Consider the following 20585-nt stretch of genomic DNA (forward strand, 5'->3'; position numbering starts at 1 on the left):
TATATTTTCATCCCTTTACACAAAGCAGCAGTATGTGCTGTGCAGTAGTGTCTTGGTAAGATTCCCTCTACCTGCCTCCGAAACATGTTCATGCCCTGCGCAGGGTAACTACATGCTTAGAGGGTTTTTCTGTAAAAGTTTTTGTGGTTGGCTGGTTGGTTGGTTGGTTGCTGTGTGTTTGGATTCCATGTAGCCCAGGCTGGCCGGAAGTCACTGTGTAGTTGAATATGACCTTGAACTTGTTGACCTTGTCCTGACATTACAGACTTGCCACCACACCTGGATGAATATGTTTTTAAGGATAGAAGTTTGTGGTTACCAAATGTCAGAACCTTACCTCTAGTGTACTTGTCAGAACATGGTAGGCTTCACCTATACTTGTTAGAAATTAATGCCTATAGCTGTATCACTCCCGTTAACGTGCCTCGGTTTGCCTGATTTTAGGCTAAGCAGCTCTGGGCCTGGTTAGTACCTGGATGGGAGGGATTTCTGGTCACTTAGCTTCTAACCTTTGTTGGCTCTCTGCTTGATGAACTGTCTTCTCTGCTCTGCCAAGTCACTGCTCTCAGGGCTGGGGATGCGCTTCAGTTGGTAGAGTTTCTGCTTAGTGTGCACAGAGCCCTGGGTTTGAGCCTTAGTAACTCAGACAGCGGGTGTGGTGGAGAATGCCTGGGACTCCAGCATTCAGAAGATGGAGAGAGAACTGAAGACCTGAAGACTACATAGTGAGTTCCAGATTGGCCTGGCCTATATGAGATCTTACCAAAGAAGAACAGGGAGGGGGTGGAGGTGGAGTCACCTGTGGCCCCACCTACTTGGGAATTAGTCCCGCCCAGGAGCCGGAGCCGACCTGAACAACATAGACCTGCTTCAGATTTTTAAAGGAACAAAATTCCTGGTCTTTTTTTCTTATTTCCAGAAAGCAGGAGAACTAATTTGCATATTAACAATGTAATTTGTGTTTTCTTTCTAAATCTACAACACCTATAGATGCCTTACGGTCAAGTGCTTCCAGTTTAAATAGATTTTCTCCTCTGCAACCTCCAGCACCTTCAGGGTCCCCGTCAGCCACACCTTTAGAGTTTGATTCCCGAAGGGCGTTAACCAGGTGAGAACTTAACATTTCACGTTTCCCAATGGTTGTCCTGCTTGTATGCCCTGGTGCACATACAAACTGTCTCTCTAGCACATGTGCCTTAGGGTGATAATTCTTGCATGTATTCTTGTCATGACCGTATGTAATGTCTTCCTTTAGTCTCTAATTTCTAAGTAGGAATGTAATGAGGTGGTGGCTTTGGGGTGGGGTGGAGTGAGGGGAGAGCAGGCTATGTGGCCACGCCCTGCTCCTTAGGAAAGCCTGGCCAGCCAGGGAAGAGCCCTGCAGTCATGGCTAGGCCTTGCCACACTTCCTCCAGCACAGGAGGCATGTTAATTAAGGAACGTGACAAGCCACCGCCCATCTGCTTGTGTCTTGATGTTCTTCAACTTCCATAATGCGCTCTGTTAGCTTCTGGACTGTGTCACTCACTCCTCGGTCACCAGCCAGCTACTGAGCAGCTAGACCGTGGCCCACTGCTGCTGTGGACCCTGCTGGTTCTAATTTTCATGTGTTTGTGTATTGTCTTCGGGTTGACTCCTGTCCATCCCAAGTCATTCCCCTTGCTCCCTTTACTCTGCTGCTTCTGAGTTACCATGCTGAAGATTTTTCTCCAGTAAGTCAACAGGGAGACAGACTTTCAGACTTATCTTAAGACAGTTAAGCATAGCCTGACATGGTGGCGCACACCTGCAGTCCCAGCACTTGGGAGGCAGAGGCACGTGCAGGCTGGTCTACAAAGTGAGTCCAGAACAACAGGCCTACACAGAGAAACCCTGTCTTGAAAAACTTTAAAAAAAAAAAGAAAAAATGTTGAGTTGTGCCCTGCAGGCCTGTGGTCTTCTCACTGTCCAGGGAATCTTGACTTGTATGTGATAGACTCAGGAGAAAGGGCCTTGTGTCATTCATACTTTCACTTTATTTTGTATTTACTGTGCTTGTGTGTGAATTACATGGGTCAAGCACATGGCATGGTTTGTGTGTGGAACTCAGAATAACTTCAAAGAATCTGGTCCTGGACATCAAATTCAAGTCATTAGGTTGGCAGCAAGCACCTTTACCTGCTGAGCCTTCTCTCCACCCTTCTTTAATGGCTTTTTCTTCATTATTATAATATATATTCTTTGATAATCTCATAAATAAATACAGTGTATTTAGATCATATTCATTTCCCTGGACCCTCCTCCATATCCTCCTCCCAACTTTATTCCTCATCCCATGTGTGTGTGTGTGTGTGTGTGTGTGTGTAAATAAGCAAATAAATAAATAAAATCTCCTTTGGAGAGTTAGAGCTGCCCATCCCATGTGCCCACTGTTTAGGTGATGCACTGGAGCATGAACATAGTGTGGCTCACAAGGCAAGCCATCTCTGCCTCATCAGCCACCAGCACTAGCTTCTCACACTTGAGTTTTTAGACTGCCTTTTATCCTTGAAAACAAAACTGTTGTACTGTGTGTGTGTGTGTGTGTGTGTGTGTGTGTGTGTGTGTGTCCTTGTGAATTTTTTAAAGTAAAAATTCAAGGAAACTCAGATTTTGAGAGTTAATATACTTTGAAATTATCTGTGCCTTGTATCTGAAGTCATCTAGGAGGCTGAAAAATGAATCAACTGGTCCAGTACTTTCAATTAAGGGTGAGCTTAGTTTCATCCCCAGTACCTATGTCAAGGTCGAAGAAGATATCTGACTCCATCAGGTTGCCCTCTGTCCCCCCATATATGCATGCAAGGTTTCTCGGGAACAAGAGTAAGGTTTAAGATAATATAACTATATATAAGTTATATAGTTTGAATATGAAGCGGGGACTTTGTCTTTTCAAATGTGTTGTTTTGTGTTTAAGTCGTGGGAGCATGGGCAGAGAGAAAAGTGACAAGCCGCTTCCAGCTGGAACAGCCCGTCCCAATACTTTCCTGCGGGGCAGCAGCAAGGACCTGCTAGACAATCAGTCTCAGGAGGAGCAGCGCAGAGAGATGCTCGAGACGGTGAAACAGCTGACTGGAGGCGTGGACGCCGAGAGGACCAGCACTGAGGCTGACCGAAGCAAGCCGAGGGAGCCAGGTGAGAGGGCTCTGGGACACAAGGCAGACCTAGATGTTGACGTTAAATTTAGAAGCGAAATAAAGACAGGACTAGAGAAATGATTCAGCAGTTAAAAACGGCACCTACTCCTTCAGAGGACTGAGTTCAGCTCCCAGCACCCAAATGGCGGCTCACAGCCATCTGTAATTCCAGCTTCCACAGCCTTTTCTGACCTCTGAGAACACAGCACTCATGTGATGCAGGCACACTCATGCACATAAAAGAAAAGAGAAGTAGTAATAAAAACTTTGTACTTTGTGCCTGAGTAAAATTGAAGGACGACGCCTGGCAGCATGCCTGTCTCATGCTGTCGGTCGCTTTGCAGAGCTGTGCCTTCACAGAGCTTTCAGTCCTCCTGCCTCTGGAATGTCAGGATGTCGAGGTCCTCTTCCTTCATGTTCAGCATCCTGAGTTTCTCACAAGTCCTTTCACCATATCATTGCCCTTGTCATTAGAGTGTCTGTGCACAAGTGCCCACCTCATTCCTGCTTAACAAAGAGAAGGAAGGCATCGGACTGTCTGTTCCAGCCTCTGGCTCCCTAATCGCTTCTGTGGGTTGGTTTGGTCTTCGGAGGCATGCACTCAGGCTCTGCACTGGGGATTCTGTAACACTTCCCTTTTGTCTTTAATCTGGGTTGTATTTTTGTTTTTGTTTTTTTGTTTTTTTATCTACTCTCCGACACCCTGCACAGTTCTTAGAGGGAAAAAAAAAGAGTATGCAGAAATTCTTGGAACAAAAACTGGTAGATAAAATAGTGTTGAGTGATCTGAGAGGCCTTGGTGACTAGCAGAGCTGAGACAGGCTCACAGTGGAGCATTGCTGCAGGAGTAGCGAGAACAGAGTTGCAGTGGGGTGTCGGTAGGGGAGACCAGGGTGTGTGTGTGCAAGTACCACACTGGGCCAGTACTGGGTCAAGCAGGTCCCAGCCCCTGTGCATTCTAAAGGCCTTTGTGTGCTCAATTTGAAGCCATTGCAGGGAAAACAAAATACAGAAACTGCCAAGCTGTAGCTCTAAAGATGCAAAACATCCCATTCATAACTCCTGTTCCTTGCTGTAGCACTCGCTACAGTGTTACTCTGTGCCTCTCTTCCTAAAATAAAGGGCTTCTTGATTCTGCTCTCCCATGTCTGACTCTGTCAAACCAATATCTGTAGAAGTCCCCATTGAAAAACCAGTGTAAGAGCTGGATGTGGTGGCACACTCCTTTAATCCCAGCACTAGGGAGGCAGAAACAGGCAGATTGCTATCTACAAAGCGAGTCTAGGACAGCCAGGGCTAACACAGAGAAACCCTGTCTCGGAAAACCAAAAAAGAAAAAGAAAAACAGTGTAAGAGCATTTAAATATCACAAGCCATGATCCTACTTTACTGACTTAACCCTTGTTTATTTGTTTGTTTGTCAAGACAGGGCTTTTCTGTGTAGCTCTGTCTCTCCTGGACGTTGTAGACCAGGCTAGCCTTGAACTCACGGAGATCCATCTGCCCCTGCCTCTCCCTCCAAGAGTGCTGGGATTAAAGATGTGTACCACCATGGCCTGTCTGGTACTTATTCTTTTTATCTTCTTGCTCCCCTTAATCTCCTTCACAGTGAAATCGGAAATGTGCTCAGTGTCAGCCACTGACAAGCCTGCACTGTCCGAAGAAGAAGTGGAGAGGAAGGCCAAGTCCATCATTGACGAATTCCTACACATCAATGACTTTAAGGTAAATAACGACAGTGAAGTCAGCAACTCTGAGGCGGCCCAAGTCAGAGAGTGTGGCAACTTGGCTTGGTCTGACAAGTGTCATAATGAGTGGCTGAGACATGTATTCTGTAGTCCAGCCCTGCAGGGTTCAGTTTGCTGAGCTCATGCATTTCTGCAAAGTACTTTATTTTAAATTGATGGTCTCTGTCATTCACAAATTTAAGGGTGGGAAGAGAGGATGGATTCCAGGCCACATAGCCAAGAGGAGACTATAAACTGACTGTGGCATTAAGAAGCAGAGTACCAGCCGGGCATGGTGGCACAAGCCTTTAATCCAAGCACTCAGGAAGCAGAGGCAGGTGGATCGCTGTGAGTTTGAGGCCAGCCTGGTCTACAAAGTGAGTCCAGGACAGCCAAGGCTACACAGAGAGACCTTGTCTCGAAAAACCAAAAAAAGAAAAAAGGAAAACAGAGTACCACTGTGGCTACTCCTGTCTGGGCCCTTAGACATACCTTCATTCTCACATTGACCTGAATTATGGCTGCCATCACTTTTCCTTTATTTTTAAAGTGGGAAATTGAGGCACAGAAGGACGAAGAGCGAGTGTTCAGGGTCAGACAGTCTGAGACATTTCAAACCCTCCTGTGAGTTTGCCCTCGTAATTTGTCCTCCCCCTAGAATTTAAATGGTGATTGGTAGGATTGACCTCCTGCCTGACAATAGCCCAGTCCAGAGACAGAGCCGCACAGGTAACCCCAGAAACTCCCAAGATAATGTGACACTGGTCTGGAAGTGTCACTTCTGTTAAACATTTGTCAGATATCTTAAATGCTTTTGCACTGGAATTGTTGAAAACCTCTTACTTATTTTTCTTTACAATTAATTATTATCTGCTTTTTGTACACAAAATCACTTTATGTATATCCTGGGCTTTAAGACCTTGTACCTCTAATATTATCCAGAATTTGGAAGTTAGAAAAACTTTGTTTTAGTCTTGAGGGGTGTTTGTTTTTGTTTTGTCTTGTTAGGCCAGCTTCAAACTCAAGGCTGATCTTTAACTTTTAATTCTCCTGCCTCTGCTTCCCAACTGCTGGTCATGTACCACCAGCATAGGTCTTGTTCTATAGATAGCCCAGGCGAAGTTTGAACACACTATATAAGTTAGGCTGACTGTGAACTCTTGGTGGTCTTCTGCTTCTGTTTCCCTTTTCCTGGGATTAGTCAGGGCCCCGAAACACAGCTTAAAAACAGATTTTAGTGTTGATAAAGATAAAGGAGTGGGGGGCTGGAGAGATGGCTCAGTGGCTAAGAACACACCACCTGTTCTTCCAAAGGTCCTGAGTTCAATTCCCAGCAACCACATGGTGGTTCACAACCATCTATAATGTGATCTGATGCCCTCTTCTGGTGTGCAGGTATACATGCGGACAGAACACTGCATACATAATAATAAATAAATATTTTTTTTAAAAAAGATAAAGGAGTGTTTTTGTAGAAAATTGACAGTGGAACAGAATAAACATTGAGTGAAAAGCAAAGAAATAACTACTGAGCCACCTTCCTAGAGAGCAATTGCCTAGTGAGCTGAGCTGGCACAGGAGAAATGTGAAAGACAGGAGAACTCAAAGAGCTGCCATAGGTGGCAGCAAGTCAGGAAGAGGGAAGTGGAGGCTGGCTTCAGACTGAATTTGAAGATGTTCAGAGTTAGAGAATGGCACAGCTTTGGTCCTGCAAACCAGAGACATACTGAGACATCCTTACTAGAGCTCAGGAGGAGCTATCTCTGAACTAGGTTTGCAGGGCAGGTAGCTAGTCAGGCAGGCCTCTCTGTGTGTGTCATTGGGTTGTAAGAACTAGTAGCCCACACCTGTAATCCCAAGCACTCCAGAGGCAGAGGCAGGTGGATCCCAGTGAGTTCAAGGCCAAACTGGTCTACAAAGCTGTCCTGTCCTAAGAAACACTGTCTGGACCTGAAGAGATGGCTCTGAAGTTAAAGGCACCGACTGCTCCTCCAGAAGACCAGAGTTCAGTTCCCAGCAACCACATGGTGGCTCACTACCATCTATAACGTGGTCTAATGCTCTCTGTTATGCAGGCAGAGCACTGTATACTAATGAATAAATAAATCTTTAAAAAATTTTGTAAACACAGTATAGAATATTATGTTTATTTATATGCTATCTGGCTTTTTTAAAAAAAGGTTTATTATGTATACAGTATTCCTCCTGCATGTATACCTGCAGGCCAGAAATGGGCATCAGATCTCATCATAGATGGTTGTGAGCCACCATGTGGGTGCTGGGAATTGAACTCAGGACCTTTCAGAGAACAGCCAGTGCTCTTAACCTCAGAACCATCCCTCCAGCCCTGGATTTGTTTTTGAAACGGAGTCTCATACTGTAATAAAGACTGGCCTCCAACTTGTGGCAATCCTCCTGCCTCAATGTCTTGAGTGCTAGGATTACATGTATGAGCCATCATACTCTGGTTAGAAACATTTTGACTTTGAGTTAGTCTTTTGTTTTTATTTTTTGGGTTGGTTTGGTTGGTTTTGTTTTGTTTTGCTTTTTTGAGACAGGGTTTCTCTGTATAATAGCTCTGGCTGTCCTGCAACTCTCTTTGTAGACCAGGATGGCCTCAAACTCACAGAGATCCACCTGCCTCTGCCTTCTGAGAGATGGGATTAAAGGTGTGCACCACCATGCCCTTCGTGGGATTTTTGTTGTTGTTTTGTTTGTTTTTTAGTTATTTTAATAAAGCTGCTAACCTAGGGCTGTGGACATGGTTCAACAGTTAAGGGCACTTACTGCTCCGTGCAGAGGACCCATGTTCAGCTCCCTGCACCTAGACGGCAGCTCATAACCCCCATTTAACGCTAATTTGGCAAACTGGATAATAGGCTCCTACTTGCATATGGTGTACATACATACGTTCAGGTACATGTACATACCTCCATATGTACATATGTACATACATACATGTAAAGTACAAAAATAAATCTAAAAACCCCTCAAAAGCATTGAAAATCTGAGGCTATCCCGATGGAGTGGAAGGGAGTTCATCACCCAGTCTCAAGTTCAGTCTAGATGAGAGCAGTCCTTCTGCTGCAGTGCATCCAGGGCTACAGGTGTGCTCCACCGGGGCCTTGTGCTTAGTGTACAGCGCAGCCAGGGCTACAGGTGTGCTCCACCGGGGCCTTGTGCTCAGTGTACAGCACAGCCAGGGCTACAGGTGTGCTCCACCAGGGCCTTGTGCTCAGTGTGCAGCGCAGCCAGGGCTACAGGTGTGCTCCACCGGGGCCTTGTGCTCAGTGTGCAGCGCGGAGCAATTCAAACTCAAAAACCACCCTCCTGTCTTAGCCATTTTAGTACACAGGTCACTACACCTAGGTCAACATTTTTTATTTCCTCTCTTTTTTTATTCTATAAATTTGTATATGGCAGTCCTTTAACATTAAATAAGAAAACTATTAGATTTGCAACCTGTCTTGTTTATGAAGCTTTGTGATGCTTTTAATATACGTAGATTTTGAAGTTACCGTAACGTCAGACTCTGGAGCAAGCCTTTCTTTGTTTGAACAGGAGGCCACGCAGTGCATAGAAGAGCTGGGCGCCCAGGGCCCACTGCATGTTTTCGTGAAGGTGGGTGTGGAGTTCACGCTGGAAAGGAGCCAGATCACCAGGGATCACATGGGCCACTTGTTGTATCAGCTGGTACAGTCAGAAAAACTCAGCAAGCAGGACTTCTTCAAAGGGTTGGTATCCTCCGTGCTAAGTTCATCTTAGGCTCATCTTTTCCTTCATGACATTTAATATCGTGTGCAGTGTTGATTGATATCACGGCCACCCGTAGACCAGGCTAGGACATGCGGGTTATCTTCTGGTTTTCTCTGAGACCCTCATCATGGTGTCTGCAAAGTAAAAGATAAGATGGAATAACCACAGCTATTATCACATTATCACAAGGTATGAAATGATCTGGAGGTCTCAGACTGACTTGAGACTAAAATCCTTGCTGTGTAGCCCAGCCCAGTCTGACTTTTTGCTCTTATTCCCACTGCCTCTACTTTCCAAATGTTGGAGTGATGCGAGGTTGACAGTGGTGGGTAGTTAAGAGAGCGCCCTCTGCTGGAAGTGCCACCTCCGTTGCGTGGTCGCTTCCTGTACTTCCCTTTGCAGCTTCATGGTTTGCTGTCTTCCTGTTTGTCTTGGTGCTGCTTAGGTTGTCTGCACCCTGAGTCATAGCCAAAAAAGGACGCCTAGATGGGCACTGCGGAGCTGCTAGGCAGGCACATCCTTCTGGGGCTCCAGGTAGCCATAGTCCACCTGCAAGTTTATTTTCACACATTAGAGGATCAGCCTGTTCTGCTTATGGGAACCTAGCTTTCTTGTTATACCCTCTGAGGACAGTCCTGCCCCCGCCGTGTGTTCTTGCACCTTTGTTGACCAATCATGTGTGTGGCTTGTTTAGTATTCTCTTCCATTGGTCAGTGTGTCCGTTCTTACCCAGTGTTGTTCTGTTTTGCCTACAACCACTTTATGCTTTTCTGAAACCACAGGTAGTTTCTATAGAGGCGTGCCTTCAGCTTGTTTTGTTTATATTTGTTTTGCTGGCTTTCCCCTCCAACATTATTTTGACTGTTTGAGCTCTTTTGTGGTTCTAATGCAGTCTATGCTCTAGACTTCTCCACTCCCTCACCCCCACCCCACCAGACAGGGTTTCTCTGTGTAGCCTTGGCCATCCTAGGACTTATTTTGTAGACCAGGCTGGCCTTCAACTCACAGAGATCCGCCTGTTTCTGCCTCCCAAGTGCTGGGATTGAAGGTGTGTGCCATACATGCCCAGCAAGTTCTGGGCTTTTCAAAACCCTATTTTGGGATATATATGAGATTTTGATACAGGTTGTGTGGGAGCTGTGGATCGCTTATGAGTGATCGCGATGTTTTAGGTTAATTATTCTTATCCAGTGGTTCTCAACGTTCCTAACATTGCAGCCCTTTAACACAGCTCCTCATGCTGTGGTGACCCTCAGCCATAAGATTATTTTTATTACTACTTCACTACTGTCATGAATTATAATGTTTTAAAAAAAAATCTGTGTTTTCTGATGGTCTTAGATGACCTCTGTGAAAGGGTCATATGGCTCTCAAAGTGACCGTGACCCACAAGTTGAGAACCGCTGCTCTAATCCATTATCTAAGATGCCTTTCTTTCCTTGGTTTTCATCAGTGTCTAAGGTTCCCAGTGTGGAGGTCTTCTTCTGGTTAGACTTTGAGCAGGGCTTCCTTCTTCAGGAATTTGCTGTTTGTTGTTCAGAGCAGTTTCCTATGGCCTGTGTAGCCCAGTGGACATCGTGGTCACTACATCCATGGGCACAGGGTGGGCCTGCTCTCTTCTTCACTCAACCCACAGAAGACATTCCTGATGAGCAGTGCAAATGGAGGCAGTTTACATGCATAAGGTTTTTCTTCTAGAAGGATTTTATTAGAACTTAAATACCCAGGAGCTTGTTCTATGGAAACCCTATGTTTCAGGGGGAGAAACTTTTGTTTGCTCAGCAGTATGGGTAGATTACCAACTGTGTTCCGTAAGCTGCTCCATGATAAACTGGCTCAGTGCAAAATGGAAACACAAGCCAACAACAATATGGTTGTATTTTAGTTGCGATATGAGATGAAACAATGTATTGTTGATTGACTAGGATGGCTCCCATTGTCTCCTAGGCGTTTACAAAGCTCACCCTATGCTGAGCGCCCACAGAATGTGTCCCTCAATGACACATTAACAGCCAGGTGTGTGCACATGGTGAGAGCACATGCAAGTCTGCTGCACTGCAGGTGGGTGGCAGGCCCTGCAAACTGTGAGGACAGAACAGTGACAGTAGGAAGCCTGAAGACCACAGTCCTGCCATGTATCTGAGCTACAGAGAGTTTGAAATGATAGCTCAAGAGAGGCGCCCTGCCGGTTGAGAGAGCTCCTTTGACACAGAAATGAAGCAGTATGGAGGCCCCTGGGCTGAGAGCGGACTCCTGACTGGAACGTAGAGTAGCAGTGGAAAAGCACAGGTGTCACACAAGGACACGGACCCCACCGTCGCACAGCTGTCACCTGCTCCTGCCTTGCCCTTCACTCCTCCTCCTCCTCCTCACATGACTAGCAGAATTGTGTGTGTCTCTTCTCTCTGGTTTGTTCTTTTAAAATCTGCTGCATATGAAAACCGTTTGAGCCCGGGATTATCTGCACTAAGTCAGTGGCTGCAGTTTTCAGGCCACTCAGACTATGTATACACAAACACACGCACACGCATACACACTCCACAAGTCTATTCTTTTGGGTTGTTTTCTTTCTGTGTTTTTGGGCCACAATCAGGCTCTGTTGCTCAATTTGAACTAACTGCCTCTTCCCTTTTAAGCCCTGGGCCCAGCTGCCTTCCTATATTTTTCTATTTAATTCCCTTTTATTTTACTTCCCCTTAAAAAGAATACCTACATTTCATAGCACGAGAACCTGGAAAACCTTAGACAACTGTAAATTGTAATCTATAATATTGTCTTTTTTTCTTCCAGCTTTCCCATTGTGTGGGTCTCTAAGATGAGACGCCTGTTGCTTCTTCCTGTGACTGGCTACATGGTAGCATGTGTTTAGTCCAGGGTGTTAGGACAGCTGTTCCCCGCACTTACATGGCTGTCTCCATATTTCACAACTCATTTCCATACAGATTTATTCTGTGCCCTCTGATGCTGTCAGTCATGCTCTTCAAGGCGTTTGCTTCTGTCTGCAGTTTGCTTTACCAGTGCTGGGCCTCATCTCCTCACATTGGTGTGAGCTCCAGAGTGCTGTGGCTGTTTATAAGTTCCTCCGTGCCTGGATCGGTGCCTTCACTTAGAAAGTGCTTAATGCATAAACCTGTTGCTTTACTGATTTTTGGTCTCTATCTAATTTTAACTTTTAAATTACATTTTCAGTGAATTTTTTTTTTCTTGTTCTTTTTCAGTTTTTCCGAAACCTTGGAATTAGCAGATGACATGGCCATTGATATTCCCCATATTTGGTTGTACCTGGCTGAACTAGTTACCCCCATGTTAAAAGAAGGGGGACTCTCCATGAGAGAGCTTGTTGTGTAAGTTGTATTTGTTCTTTTAAACTCAAAACTCACCTACACCACGGCATGGTGCCATTTCATTGGTACCCCTGGGACTCATGGACACAGTCTGTGACTCTTTTTTTTTTTTTTTTAAATAAATCTCTCTTTGGTTTATTTATTGTGTATACAGTGCACATCAGATCATATTATAGATGGTTGTGAGCCACCATGCGATTGCTGGGAATTGAACTCAGGACCTCTGGAAGAGCAGTCAGTGCTCTTAACTGCTGAGCCATCTCTCCAGCCCCCAGTCTGTGACTCTTAAGCCTTTGTTTTCCTTCTTCTCCCCCTCCCCCTTTTCTAAAAAATAATTATTTTTCTTTTCTTTATTTCTTTTTTTATAATTTCTTTTTTCTGAGCAGTGTTTTACCTGCATATATGTGTGTATGAGGGTGTTATGTCCCCTGGAATTGGAGTTACAGACAGCTGTAAACTGATATGTGGGTGCTGGGAATTGAACTGCGTCCTCTGGAAGAGCAGCCAATATTCTTCAGAACTATTTCTCTAGCCCTCATAGTCTCCATTTTCAAGGGAACATTATTACTTTGTCGACCCTGGGGATATCTTGAGGCTATGAGAGGCCTATGGTCCTTGGAGGGTGGGTGGTAGTCACTGCAGACATAGCTGAGAGTCCAGGAGGTGATTGTGTCTGGAAGTTTCCTGCTAGTCTGGACTTGGTCTCCCTTTACTGAGCTCTGCTGCTGCACTATGAATTCACACTTATTTTATTTTATTTATGTTGGTTTTTCCAAGACAGGATTTCTCTGTGTAACATCACTGACTGTCCTGGAACTCAGTTTGTAGATCAGGCTGGCCTCGAACTCAGAGAGATCCACCTGCCTCTGCCTCCAAGTGTTGGGATTAAAGGTGTGTACCACCACACCCTGCTGGCCCAGGTTAGAGTAGCAGCATCCTAAACTGGGTTTGAACGGGACCAGTGCTGCCTTGTGTTCCTAACTAGTCTCAGAGCACTGCTATCCTTTCGGTGGTTCATGCAGTCAGAGCTGCAGTCCACAGCACCCTCCTTAAGGAGTCACAGTAGAACCCTTTTTTGAGGAATTACAATATTGGCCCTGGAGAACTTAATTTAGGAAAGACTTGATTAGACTAGGGAAAGATGGTTTCTTTCTGCCTCACTCAGAAAACACCATACAGAAAACTGTCTTAAATGTACTGTGACTGAGCCTTAGATGAGCATCACTCTTTTGTTTGATGCCATAGGTAAGTAGAGGGAAGTCTTTACCATGTCAGTCATTGAAATGCATAAAGAGAAAGACATAGGAGCTGGAGAGATGGCTTCACGGTTACGAACACTGACTGCTCTTCCAGAGGACCTGGGTTCAAATCGCAGCACCCACACAGCACCTCACATCTATCTGTATCTTCATGATCTGACACCCTCACATAGACACACATGCAGGCAAAATACCAAGCACATAAAATAAAAATGAATAAATAAATAAAATGTTTGAAAAAATAAAAAATGATGAAAATAAATCCAGGGCTGCTCCTGCTCCTCCGCTGAGCCCCAGGGGACCAGAAAGTCTGATTAGCCGGCCTGCATACTCTGCTTGGCACTCAGCATTTGTCTGCTGCTGTGGAACAGGAATACGTCAGTATTTACCCACTGCTCCTATCTTTTACAGAGAATTTAGTAAGCCTTTACTTCCTGTTGGAAGAGCTGGGGTCCTGCTTTCTGAAATACTGCACCTTCTATGCAAACAAATGGTGAGTGTCAGACCCTTTGACAGCATGGTAGGAAGGGCAGTGATGGTGACCTTCAATTTTTCTGTGGCAAGTTCAGGCCACAGTGTGCAAATAGTCTATTCCTTAGGAGGAAGGGTGTGGCCACTGCTGGGCCTTGTTTCTGTGAGAGGTGCATTTGCCTTCCCTTTTTTTTTCCCCCCTAAGGAACAAGATTTAGGTATTTATTATTTGTACAGCATTCTGCCCGAACCTCAAAATAGATGGTTGTGAACCACCATGTGGCTGCTGGGAATTGAACTCAGGACCTCTGAGCCATCTCTCTATCCCTCCCCCTTTCTGGGGGGGTGGAGACAGGGTTTCTCTGTGTAGCCCTGGCTGTCCTGGACTCACTTTGTAGTCCAGGCTGGCTTCAAACTCACAGCGATCCACCTGCCTCTGCCTTGCCCGGCTTGCATTTGCCCTTCTGTTACCAGTAAGTTTGAGAAGAGCTGTCCAATATCAATTAGTGTGGATTACTGTGCTTCTAAAGAATCTCAAAATAACGTGTTATTTGTGGCTGTGAGTTTTGTCATTTGAAACAAAATCAAACTATTACTTACAATAGATTGCAATAAAAAAAACCTTTTGAGAGTGGGGTGACTCTCTGTAACTCCTGCTCCTGCAGTTCTGATGCCCCTTCTGGCCTCGGCAGTCAAAACACTCGTTATTTTTAAAATGGAAATCTACAGATACGGTTAATTTTTGTTACTTCTGACTAATAAGGTGCTAGTCTAATCACATTAGAAATAGGCAATAAAAATGATATTGAGTTATTTTAGTTCATTTCAGTTAAATATCTGTTATTCGGGTGTAACTAAGCCTTCAAAATGTGTAGGCTAGTGAGGAGGATAAACAGGTGTGAGCTACTCATAAAGAAGTGGGGTGAGGCTTCATCACAGTGATGTCATTTAGGAAGAGGATGTCAGTGCAAAGCAGAGCCCTCCAGAAGATGCTGGAGGGTCCTGCTGTGGTAAGTGTAAGCTGCAGGTGCTAGGTAGGTTACAGTTTTGTAGCTTTGCCTTTTTGTTTCTTGAACCAGGCTTTCTTACCACAGAAGCCCTTCTGTACCCCATTTATGAGGCTTGTGTGAAATAGAGTGATGTGTTCAGCAGCCCACTTTTGGTGACTTCTTGTTTTGTGATAAATCTCTTTGTCTTATGGCACTAAAATGTTTACTGAACTATTCTTTTAGATTCGATGTTCTCTCTTCAACCTTCTTTAGTTCTTAAAATTTAATTATTAGAAACTTTCATTTCTAATAACAGAAACCAAATTCACACTTCCAAACAAAATCAGATTTTTGACAAATTTTTGTTTGGTTTTTATGTCTTGTTTTTTTAAAGATTTATTTATTGTTATACAGTGTTCTGATTCCATGTAACACCTACACACTAGAAGAGGGCACCAGATCTCTTTATAGATGGTTGTGAGCCACCATGTGGGTGCTGGGAATTGAACTCAGGACCTTTGGCAGAGCAGTCAGTACCCTTAACCTCTGAGCCATCTCTCCAGCCCCCTATTTTTATTGTTTTTAAAAAAGATTTATTCATTTATTATGTACATCGTGTGGTGTCTGCATGTTCAACTGCACGCCAGGAAAAAGGGCACCAGACTTCACTATAGATGGTTGTGAACCACCATGTGGGTGCTGGGAATTGAACTCACGACCTCAGGAAGAGCAGCCAATGCTCTTAACCTCTGAGCCATTTCTTCAGCCCTCAATTTTTATGATTTTGAGACAAAGTCCCAAGGCATAGCCCAGGCTAGCCTCGAATTTATGGCTGTCTTCTTGCCCACCTTCCCAAGTAGTAGGATTACAGGCAGGCAGGTGTCACACTGCTCAACTGAAACCAGCTCTTCTCTTGGTGGACTGGATGATGTCATTGGCCTTGAGGCCTAATGTCTTCTGTTACATCCTCTTTATGAGGCAGCAAGGGTACCTGCTTGTGTGTTTCCAGCTGAGCCAGACTCTCCCTGCTCACGTGGAAAGGTGGTCCCTGAACAGGGATGCCTCCGAGGCCTGGGCCTGCCTCTATGAGTTGTATATGCTGAGCAGTCTGGAAGCAGGAAACAGAATTTGTAAACATGATGTCTTAGGATGTATGGTTATTGTGGGCAGTTTCCTAAATTAGGCATCAGGTAAATGAATAGTTGACTCATAAGCAGTTATACTAAATCATTTTCCATTTTATTTATTTAGTTAGGTACTTAACTAATTTTTAGGTTTGGGAGACAGGGTCAACTCTGTAGCCCAGGCTGTCCTGGAACTCATTATGTAGTCCAGGCTGGCCTTGAGCTCAAAATTATTGGCCTCAGCCACCTAAGGGCTGGTGTTAGAGGTGTGGCTTCCATGCCAGAATCACCAGTATACTTACGAGCCTTCGGATGTCTCAGACTGTAGTCCTATGATTTGTAGTTTCTAGGACTCTGTACTTTTTATGCCAAGTGAACCTTTTTCCTTCTTGCAAATAAAATTGATGGATGGGTTTGTCTCTGTTTTAGAGCCATAAGAAAGTAGGCGCCTTATGGAGGGAGGCTGACCTCAGCTGGAAGGACTTTTTACCAGAAGGGGAAGATGTACATAATTTTCTCTTGGAGCAGGTGAGTCACAGTCCCTTTTGCTGCTGGTTGGATTGATGCCCTATGTAGCATTCCTGAGGCCTGGACTCCATTCAGAACAGTGGAAATGACGGCAGTGACAATGATCAGTAAATCAGAAGTGCAGTTGAGAGGCTAGGATGATGGCCCAGTAGAAGAGCCCTGGGTTCAACTCCCAACATTTCAACAGCACAGAGGAAAATGAGAGCCTTAGTGGAGACAGCATTTAATCCTTCTCTATCCACGCAGTCAGGAAAGTTCAGGTGGCAGAGGTACCATGTTCAATATAGCTCAAGAACAGATCTGACTTGGTCTGACACAGATGCAGGTACGACAAAGTTTCATTTGCGTGGCCTGGGCTCTCTAGAAAATACTGATTGCCGTAGCCAGGCGTGCTGGCATACACCTTTAATCCCAGCATTCAGGAGGCAGAGGCAAGCAGATCACTGAGTTCGAGGCCAGCCTGGTCTACAAAACAAGTTCTGGACAGTCAAGGCTACACAGAGAAGCCCCGTCTCAACAAACAAAAAACACTGATTATCTTTTATATGTATAGGTAATTTGCCCGTGCATGTGTGTGCTTGTGCACTCCATAGTACCAGAAGAGGAGGTCATATCTCCTGGAACTGGAATTACAGATGTGGGTGTGAATCGAACTTGAATTTTCTAGAAGAGCAACCAGTGCAGTGCCCTTAACCACTGAGCCATCTCTTTAGCCCTTGAGTGACTTCATAAAGAGCTTATGGCTGTCATCTTATGCTTCTTCATGTGACCTGTGAGAGACAGGATGTTTACTTTACCAACACCAAGTCAGAAAAAAAATGTTCGTAATGTTCCAAACCTGAGAGAAAAGTATTCTTTATCAATGTCGAGTCAGGACTGTGACTCTGACTGAGTGCTTCTAGAACACAGTCACAGTCTTGTCCCACTCAAGCCCTGCAAGAAGGGCGAGGAGGAGAGAGAGAGAGGGAAGTGGTGATTATGTGTAAGAAATAAAGCATTGGGATAAAATCCATATGAGTGGATTTTGTTTGTTTGTTTGTTTTTAATCAGTACCAAATTCTTAAAAGCACTGAAGAAAATTTTTGTATGATCTCTAGTATCCATGTGTTAGTCTTTGTGGTTTTTCTGTAAAAATGTTGAAAATCCAAGCAGAGCTACGTATCTCATTGCCTGACTGAAAAGTACCACATTTTTGCATACAGAGCTGTTATCTCTTCGTTACTGAAAAGGGTTGATACCCTTGTGCTCAGCCTAGCCAGGGTCCTGAGGGCCTAGAGCTGCTGCTGCTCTCCTCAGGACTGTGACCAGGCACAGCTCACAGTGCTGCAGAGGCAGACAGCAAGGCAGAGAGAGCTGCAGCTCACAGTGCTGCAGAGGCAGACAGCAAGGCAGAGAGAGCTGCAGCTCACAGTGCTGCAGAGGCAGACAGCAAGGCAGAGAGAGCTGCTGCTCACAGTGCTGCAGAGGCAGACAGCAAGGCAGAGAGAGCTGCAGCTCATGTGCTGCAGAGGCAGACAGCAAGGCAGAGAGAGCTGCAGCTCATGTGCTGCAGAGGCAGACAGCAAGGCAGAGCGAAATGGAGCAAGTTATTAGCTTGCCTGCTCATGGAGAATCAGACATGCGCAGTATAAAAAGCTTGAAAATTGGGCTGGCAAGCTGGGTGAGGGTAAAGGCACTTGTTACACAGCCTCGTGACCTGAGCATTCTGGAGGACCCACATAGGTGGACAGGACAGAGCAGGTAGAAATGTGTGCTGTCCCTGGAGAGTTTAGTTCTGGGACCCATGTTAGGCTACGCATGTTAGGCCCCAGCTCTAAGAGGTCAGATCCGTCCCATGTCCATCCCCTGTAAAGACACTATTAAAAATAAAATTAATTTTTAAAAGTTATTCTCCGACCTCCACATTTGTGCCCATTCACATGTCATGCACACACATACACACAAATAGTAAATAGGTTATTTTAATTTAAAAGTATTTTTAATTAGGTGTTTGTGTCTATAAGTGCAGTTGCCCTCTGGCTAGAGGCAACAGATCTCTATGGAGCTGGAAGTTACAGTGAGTTGTGAACTACCTTAAGTGGGTGCTGGGATTCAAACTCAGATTCTCTGGAAGAGCAGCGTGCACTCTAACCCCTGAGTCACCTCTCTGTTCCCTAAGGACAAGAGTCTTGAAAGGTTGGAAGTGATGGTGAAGTGGCAGCCTTTCACAGCTCCATCTAGTGTGCCGTCTGCTACTCATTTCCTCTCAGGCAGAGCGAGCTGGTAGCTGGCCTTCCTCTCCCTGCAATCGCCACAGTGAACAATATCAGTGTTTCATATTTGGTTCCAGAAATTGGACTTCACAGAGTCCGAAGGCCCCTGCTCCTCTGAAGCACTTTCAAAGAAAGAGCTCTCCGCCGAGGAGCTGTCTCAGCGGCTAGAGAAACTCATCACGGAGGACAAGGCTGACGACGAGCGGATCTTTGACTGGGTGGAGGTACAGGCACCGACCGCGCTCTGCTGTCTTGCTGGAGATGGCCACTGGGTCCTCAAAGTGCACATGGCAGTCCTTTACCCTTCTTGCACTATGGCCTTTGTGCCTCTATGTATACACTGTATTTGAAAACCAAAGAGCCTTTGGAAGGTTTTCATCAGTGCTGTCTTTTTTATTATTTTTATTTTTTATTTACTAAATTTTTGAGACAGGGTCTCATGTGTATTCCTGGCTGGCCTGCAACTTGCTAAGTAAACCAGGCTAGTCTCGACTTCATAGAAACCTTCATGCCTCTGCTGGTGTGTGCCACCATGCCCAATAATTTCAGTCTTTAACAAGTAAAAACCTATTCCGAGAACAAGCCCATTTCTCTGGGTCTCATTCCATTAGAATATATTCCATATCCTGTCACTTACATACTAGCCCAGTTAAAATTCCTAGGCAGCATGCAGTTGCTGTGATACACACACATACACGCACGCACGCGTGTGCGCGCGCGCGCACACACACACACACACGCACACACACACACATTGGCTCACATTTTCAAGTCAGTGACCTGGAAGTTTATCCCTTAAGTGTTACAGAGTCTGCTTGTCTGTTAACGTGCACTTACATGTGTCTCAGGAGGTCATAGAGGCAGAGTTGAGTCTAACTTAAGCAGGGCCTCTTGTAAATCTCCTTCTGGAGCCCCCATTATACCGCTGTAGCAACTGTGGTCTTTAACCACTCCAGGCATCGAGAAACGACACCGCTGGGTTTTGTCCCTGTTTTTCTCCTTTATCTATACAGAGTAATCTTTTCATGAAGTCTTTTTTTCTTGGTGTGTGTGTGTGTGTGTGTGTGTGTTGTGTGTGTGTATGTTTTGAGACAGGGTCTCACTTTGTAGACCAGGCTGGCCTTGACCTCACAGAGATCTACCTGTCTCTGCCTCCCGACTGCTGGGATTAAAAGCATGCGCCACCACACCTGGCTTTTCTGTCTTTTTTCATTTGTTTTTTGGTTTTGGTTTTGGTATTTCGAGACAGGGTTTCTCTGTGTAGCCTTGGCTATCCTGGACTCACTTTGTAGGCCAGGCTGGCCTCCAACTCACAGAGGTTTGTCTGCCTCTGCCTCCCAAGTGCTGGGATTAAAGGTGTTCGCCTCCACCACCTGGCTTCTGTCTTTTTTTCAGTCACTGCTTTTTTTTTTTTTTAATTTTCTATGTGATGTGTGTTTTGCATGCATGCATGCATGTATATATGTATGTATCACATGCATGTCTGGTGCCCTAAGAGGCCAGAAGAGTGTCAGATCCCCTGGAACTGGAGTTAGAGATGATTGTGAGCAACAATGTAGGTTCTGAGAATCAAACTTTCTCAGTCTTCTGCAGAAGCAGCAAGTTCTATAGCCACTGAGACACCTGTCCAGCCCTTAGTCACTGCTTTCCTTATTATTTGTAGGCTGTTGTTAGCTGCCCAGCATGAGCACTAGTGTCCAAACTCTGATTTTTTTGGCGGGGAGGATTGTTGGGTTATTCTTTTTTTATTATTTTGTATACAGTGCTCTGCTTGCAAGTACACATGAAAGCCAGAAGAAGGGCATCTGATCCCATTGCAGATGTTTTTGAGCCACCATGTGGTTGCTGGGAATTGAACTTAGTAGAACAGACAGTGGTCTTAACCTCTGAGCCATCTCTCCAGCCCTGTTGGGTTATTCTTTTGTTTTTTGTTCTTTGACGTAGGGTTTCTCTGTGTAGCTTTATCTGTCCTGGACTCAC

The 20585-nt window shown here is 45.1% G+C and overlaps 1 protein-coding gene across 26 annotated transcripts in view; it reads left to right on the plus strand.

Annotated features, from left to right (window-relative positions):
• EIF4G3 (eukaryotic translation initiation factor 4 gamma 3) overlaps positions 1 to 20585 on the plus strand; it is a 226087-nt gene that overhangs the window by 193949 nt on the left and 11553 nt on the right. For 22 of the 26 annotated variants that reach the window (XM_084788155.1, XM_084788154.1, XM_084788135.1 and 19 more), the window contains 8 exons: positions 991 to 1108; positions 2936 to 3153; positions 4765 to 4880; positions 8444 to 8616; positions 11857 to 11982; positions 13653 to 13734; positions 16255 to 16353; positions 18683 to 18829. In XM_084788155.1, coding sequence (XP_084644281.1) covers positions 991 to 1108; positions 2936 to 3153; positions 4765 to 4880; positions 8444 to 8616; positions 11857 to 11982; positions 13653 to 13734; positions 16255 to 16353; positions 18683 to 18829 — 1079 coding nt within the window. The remainder of the gene's footprint in view (positions 1 to 990; positions 1109 to 2935; positions 3154 to 4764; positions 4881 to 8443; positions 8617 to 11856; positions 11983 to 13652; positions 13735 to 16254; positions 16354 to 18682; positions 18830 to 20585) is intronic. The other 4 variants (XM_084788157.1, XM_084788140.1, XM_084788148.1 and 1 more) reach the window with 1 other exon arrangement.

Source organism: Acomys minous, assembly GCF_964271855.1.
Source record: "Acomys minous genome assembly, chromosome: 6".
NCBI lineage: Eukaryota > Metazoa > Chordata > Mammalia > Rodentia > Muridae > Acomys > Acomys minous.